At 37.3% G+C, this 6,578-nt stretch overlaps 1 protein-coding gene across 3 annotated transcripts in view; it reads right to left on the reverse strand.

The window, feature by feature from the left end:
- Positions 1 to 6,578, reverse strand: part of Wdr37 (WD repeat domain 37) — a 68,713-nt gene that overhangs the window by 45,271 nt on the left and 16,864 nt on the right. For all 3 annotated transcript variants that reach the window (XM_031359764.1, XM_031359763.1, XM_031359765.1), the window contains 2 exons: positions 2,356 to 2,451; positions 2,027 to 2,091 (listed from right to left, as the gene is read on the reverse strand). In XM_031359764.1, the coding sequence (XP_031215624.1) occupies positions 2,027 to 2,091; positions 2,356 to 2,451 (161 nt within the window). The remainder of the gene's footprint in view (positions 1 to 2,026; positions 2,092 to 2,355; positions 2,452 to 6,578) is intronic.

Consider the following 6,578-nt stretch of genomic DNA (forward strand, 5'->3'; position numbering starts at 1 on the left):
GGAAGGAGAGAGAGAGAGAAAGAGAGAGGGAAAGAGAGAAAGAAAAAGAAAAGCCACTGACTTAAGCCAGGGCATGATGGAGCATGCCTTTAATCCTAACAGTCATGAGGCAGAGACAGGAGAACGTCTGAGTTCTAGGACAGCCTTGTCTACATAGGAAGTTCCAGGACAGTCAGGACTACATAGAAAGACCCTGTCTCAATAAAAAACAGACAAACAAATAAGCGCACTGACTTGGTCAAAGAGACCCAACAACACAGCTGCATTACTAGAAGGAATGTTTGGACAGAACAGTAGCAGAATAAACAGTGGTATGATGTTTTCCCATAATCCTAGTCATTTTGACTAAAACACAGCCTAAAGCACTTTAAAAACAAATCGGAAAGGCCCTTTTCTGCTACAAAAAATACTTTCTAAAGAATATTTGCAAACATTCACAGGTTTCTTTAAAGTACTTTTCAGAGTAGAGTGTCTCCCCCATCCCGCCCCATAAGCATTAGCAATCAGTCATGAGCTGCCCAGGGAAGGGGAACCTCTGCGGGTTGACTCCCTGCGGGTTGACTCCATACACTTCTGTGCTCCCACTGTCTCACCAAACATGCTACTTGCCTTTCATGGCTCTGAGTCACAAGGAGGGCAAGTAATGAATCTAGATTGTAGCATGTTCTTGTTGCATTCGTGCTTAGCTTTAATACCAAGAATCCATGCTGTGGTACAAATCAGAATATATCGTTACCAAATTATCTCTTCAATGTGGATGTCTGTGTTTCATTATTTTTTAAGATTAGTACATACAGTGTACAAATTGCTGTAAAGTTTATAGAATTTGCTTCTGACATATTCTAATCCTAAAATGTCTGCCATTAAAGACTGTAGAACTCTAATATATTTTAAAGCAAAATACTATTGTGCATGCCCTTACCTTTGTCCAAACCTTGTTTTTTATTGCTCATGGTAAAAGACTGTTATATATAAGCATATCTTCCTCTATTTCAGAAATAACCAGAAAGTTTTAAATCATAAGACCATACACTGTATACACAGAACTGTAAGCATCATAATAATCTATTTAGTTCGAGATAATGTAACAAAAAATGAAGAACATAATTTTGCACTTCATTTTGAAGAAGTTAATTACAAATTCCAAAAGTAAGATGAACTAGACATTACAACAAACAAAAATCTGACGAAACAGCAATTTACATTCTAGATGTTATCAAAGCACACAGTAGCAAAATATCAACAATACTCATGTTCTCTCCTAAATAAAAATTACCAACAATTTTTAAATAAGGAGAGCAGGTAGTAAGGCTAGATTTGCCCTCTTAACTGAAGTTTACCTCAGTGGTCCTGCCAAATAAATGACTGTCAGTCCAAGACAATGAGTTGTAAAAATAAAAGCTGGTAATATTTATGTAATCATAGTACAAATTTCAATTTTTCCTCTCACATTTAACCAAAGAAGTATACATTCACCAGTTAGGTAATTGATTTATCTTTTATATATTCAAAATATTCCAAATTAGATATGCTACCTCAAAATAATATTATACAACAGCTTTCCAAACAGTTAACTCCTCGCCACCTCGGTAAGTCCTAGGCACTATAAAGGAAACCTCCTTGACCCCTCCTACCTGCCTCACAAGCACACCCTCACTTCCTTCTCACACTCAGAAAAATAATAATGAAAACCTAACTTTAGCCAGATAGAACTTTCAGCCCACATATTTATCCAATATTTATCTCTCTGAATCCATATACTTTTTTTATCAAGACAATTAGCCATACAAAATATGTTGGTTCTTCTAATGACAAAAAAATTGCTAATGCACAATACATCGATCTCATTGAAGTTAGAATCTAAGTATTTAAGCATCTATGTACTATAGCCATTTGGCAATGGTTCTTTCTAGAAACCAGACATTTTCCTATTACACATTTCTAACTGGAAAATATGCAAGTTAAAGTACACATCTGCACACCGCAAGCACCACATGACTGGCTCCAGAGCCAGTGCCTTGCATACCTTGCTGGTGGAAGCCTTGTAGGTGGTCTTAAGCTTCTGAGAAAGCTGACTAGTACTGTGACTGGCTGTGGAGACAGAGAATCGACAGTCAAACACCCTCAAATTCAAGAAGCACAGAACTGCTTCCTGCAGCTGCCTTAGGAAGACAGGGAAACACCAAGACACATGACAACGGCAGCACTAGCCGGAGCCAGGCCTTCTCATCTGACCTAGACCTCAATTATGTATTCCAAGTTTGGCTGATAGCAGAGAGCAAGAGTCATTGTCCCTCCTGAAATCCCAGGTTTCTTCGTAAGTAATCTACATGCAATACATTAGAAATATCTTACCTTTTGTTTTGAGCTGGCCCTTACTCAATTCTGCCCCATCGATCACTTGTCCTTCACCAGCTAAACGTTCATTAAGAGTATCAATTTCTCTGCGCACTAGAAATAAAAAAAATTTTAAATGTAAAAATGTATTCATCATTTGTAAACTAAAATACATACAAATGTTGAATTGGGACTGTCAAAACAAAGACGTGAAAAATATTCTAAAAAGCAAGATGATAATTTATACTTTCCAAACACTCAAGCCATCATTCCACGAAAAGTCAGGGCTGCAGATGCACATTTGGTGGAGTGCTCACCCAGCATGCATGAAGATCTGGGTTTCATCACATACCATACAGACTGGCTATGGATGCCTACAATCTCAGCACTTAGAAGGTGGATACAAGAAGATCAGAAGTTCAGGGTTATCCTCAGCTACATTTCAATTTCAAGGCCACTCTGGACTGCATGAGATCCAAATTTTAAAAATAAATAAGTGAAAATTCACTCTTGTGACCCTATGAAGATGTTATTCTCAGGGTCTTAAGCACACCACTTGCACACATCCAAATTCTTGTTCAGAACAGCTCTCTTTTTGCTAGTTTCATGCACTTAAAAACATTCTGATACTGCCTAAAATTCAGTAAAATATTCATAGCGTACCTGTAGATACTGCAACTGAAGAAAAAACATAGTAACATTATGTAACTATTGGTACATGACCCCAGAAAAATCTTCACATGGGGATTATGTATAACAAAGATTTTAACATTCCAGAATAAAAACTTAATAAGAAATTCAGGATTGGGAGTGTCAGGGGAGAGAAACATAAAAAATGGATCATTAAAAAGAATACAGTAACTGAAGATACAGGAAACTATGATCCTCCTTGCTAGCAGAGGACCTAGAGAATACCCTCAGGCATCCTCACTGTGAAACTGAGGAAAGACTTGCCCAGGCAAGTAACTGGTCTAAAAGCACCAAGTCCTACCTGACTTACACACACGTCCACCCAGCTTGAGGGCCTGCATACTTGTGACAACACCATGAAGCCCCCTGGGACGTTAGAATACTTGTGACCAAAGTTTAAAACAAGTCAAGGTCAGGAATAGGCTAAGTCAAAGGCTTTATCCAACACCCAGACTAAGGGACAAGAACTTTATCGTGTAGGCACCAAGAAGCTACAAAAATCTCTAATTGCTAGACAACATGAAGTCAAAGCGCCTGCCAACATTAGTAATTTTTAAAGATTTATTTTTAACTTTGGGGGTAGGGGGTAGTGTTTTGTGACAAGAATGTCTTAAACCACAATGAAAACACCAAAAATATTTCAGTTGTTAAAACTCTGATACTTAAAAAACTCCCTGAAATCAGATGCTATACATTGTACTTATTTTTTAACAAAATTGAGATCTTTGTTGTTCTTCTAAATTCTCAAGATAAAGGCAATGTGGAGAACCCAATACTAAAACATTAAATTTTCCAAGAGCAAAGTATGAATGAGATAAGATTGCACTTACTTCATGGCTGATCCAACCATAAAAATGAAAAGGTGCAAAACAGCCTACAATTCAACTGTTGCTTATTAGTATCCAGGCAATTCTTAAGAGTAAAGAAAGCACAAAGTTCCATGATAGTTCATTTACATGGTACACATGTTATAAATAATTCACATGAAAACTACCCAATAACAGAACAGCAAAAGGAATAAAAGGCATTAATTTCCTAGTGGTGAAGCATTAACACATCTGGTCTCATGTAAAACTGAAAGAAGACTACTCATGCTAAAAAAATAATAATAACCAGAACTCAAAGCAGAAAAAAAAAATTACAGAAAATGTTTTCCTTTAAATAGTATGATGGGCCAAAAGGTTATACAAATTTCCTTTTTTAAGCACATATAGGAAATTATAAAAATAAATAAATAAATAAAGTGACGCTATTTCAAAATTCTTTTGATTTACCTCTAATACGTGAACATGGTTTTGGAAATTTTCAAGAGACGATATATTAACGTTTATATAACTTATGGTACGCTTGGTATATAAAAGAATTAAATGTATTCATTTTGTATAAAACTGCAATTCTGGACAACACCTAGGGGAAGCTCCACTCCCAGGCACTCCAACAGGCCCAGGATCAGAGGATCAGAGTTGAGGAGGACACAACATCTGTCTCAACACTGGGAGTAACTGGGACCACCAGGACCCTGGCACACAGGAACTCCACCAGTCCAGAGGCACAGGTTCCTTCCAGTCTGGGCTGGTGCTCTGAGCAGACCCTGGGCGCAAATTTTGCAGCCAATCCCATAACACCCAGAGGAAGCTCCACTCCCAGGTGCTCTAACACGCCCAGGATCACAGGATCCCAGAATCACAGGATCCCAGAGACAGCTTGACTCTGAGAAGTTCTGACACAACCAGGATCACAGGAAGGACAGGCCCCAGTCAGATTCAGTCAGGGCAGGTAGCACTAGAGATAACTAGATGGCAGGAGGCAAGCTTAAGAACATAAGCAACAGAAACCAAGGTTACTTGGCATCATCAGGACCCAATTCTCCCACCATAGCAAGTCGTGGACACACCATCACACCAGAAAAGTAAGATTCAGATCTAAAATCACTTCTCATGATAATGATGATACAGGACCTTAAGAAACACAAAAATAACTTCCTCAAAGAAATACAGGAGAACACAGGTAAACAGCTAGAAGCCCTTAAAGAGGAAACACAAAAATCCCTTAAAGAACTACAGGAAAACACAATCAAATAGGTGAAGGAAATGAACAAAACCATCCAGGATCTAAAAATGGAAATAGAAACAATAAAGAAATCACAAATGGGGACAACCCTGGAATTAGAAAACCTAGGAAAGAGATCAGGAGTCATAGATGCAAGCATCACCAACAGACTACAACAGAGATAGAAGAGAGAATCTCAGGGGCAGAGGACATCATAGTAAACATTGATACAACAGTCAAAGAAAATACAAAAGGCAAAAAGCTCCTAACCCAAAACACCCAGGAAATCCAGGATGCAATGAGAAGACCAAACCTAAGGATAATAGGTATAGAAGAGAGTGAAGACTCCCAACTTAAAGGGCCAGTAAATATCTTCAACAAAATTATAGAAGAAAACTTCCCTAACCTAAAGAAAGAGATGCCCATGAACATACAAGAAGCCTACAGAACTCCAAATAGACTGGACCAGAAAAGAAATTCCTCCTGACACATAATAATCAAAACACCAATGCACTAAACAAAGAAAGAATTTTAAAAGCAGTAAGGGAAAAAGGTCAAGTAACATACAAAGGCAGACCTATCAGAATTACACTAGACTTCTTACCAGAGACTATGAAAGCTAGAAGATCCTGGGCAGATGTCATACAGACCTTAAGAGAACACAAATGCCAGCCCAGGCTACTATACCCAGCAAAACTCTCAATTACCATAGGTGGAGAAAACAAGATATTCCATGACAAAACAAAATTTACACAATATCTTTCCACAAATCCAGCCCTACAAAGGATAATAGATGGAAAACACCAACATAAAGAGCAAAACTACACTCTAGAAGAAGCCAGAAAGTAATCTTTCAACAAACCCACACAAACCTAATTCCACCTCTAACAACAAAAATAACAGGAAGTAACAATTATTTTTTCTTAATATCTTAATATGAAAATTAATATTACCAACATATCCTAATCGGTTGAAATCCAAAAATACGAGGAATTAGAAATTTGTTGGCTGTCATCCACTGGCCTCTCTAATTTGGTAACTGGAGATATAGGTCCAATATTGTACAATCCATTTTCTACTTGTTTGTACATGACAGAGTCTTACTGGGTTCCACATAATGGTCTTGAAATCACGCTTCTCCTATCTCAGTCTCTCTATTGGTCGGATTGTTTATTTCATGTTTTTACACTATACTATGGTTTTTAGAACAGCTTACATATTTCAAAATTATTTATACAGCCAAAAGAAGCATAGACAATTAGTTTGGGAGGTGGCTTATAAGAGAAAAACAAAGAGTGAGACTGAATGCTTTGCTTGATGTTTGTAACTATTGTATCAAATTTGAAGAAGAGGACTTTATAAGTTAATCTTTCTCTGAGATGAATGGGTTTCAAAATCACTATAGCCAATGAACCAGATTCTTTTTTCTTCATACCTTTTTTTTATTAGATATTTTCTTTATTTACATGTAAATTTCTCCATTCCCAGTTTCCCCTCCAAAA

Source organism: Mastomys coucha, unplaced genomic scaffold (assembly GCF_008632895.1).
Source record: "Mastomys coucha isolate ucsf_1 unplaced genomic scaffold, UCSF_Mcou_1 pScaffold7, whole genome shotgun sequence".
In the NCBI taxonomy this organism is placed as follows: Eukaryota; Metazoa; Chordata; class Mammalia; order Rodentia; family Muridae; genus Mastomys; species Mastomys coucha.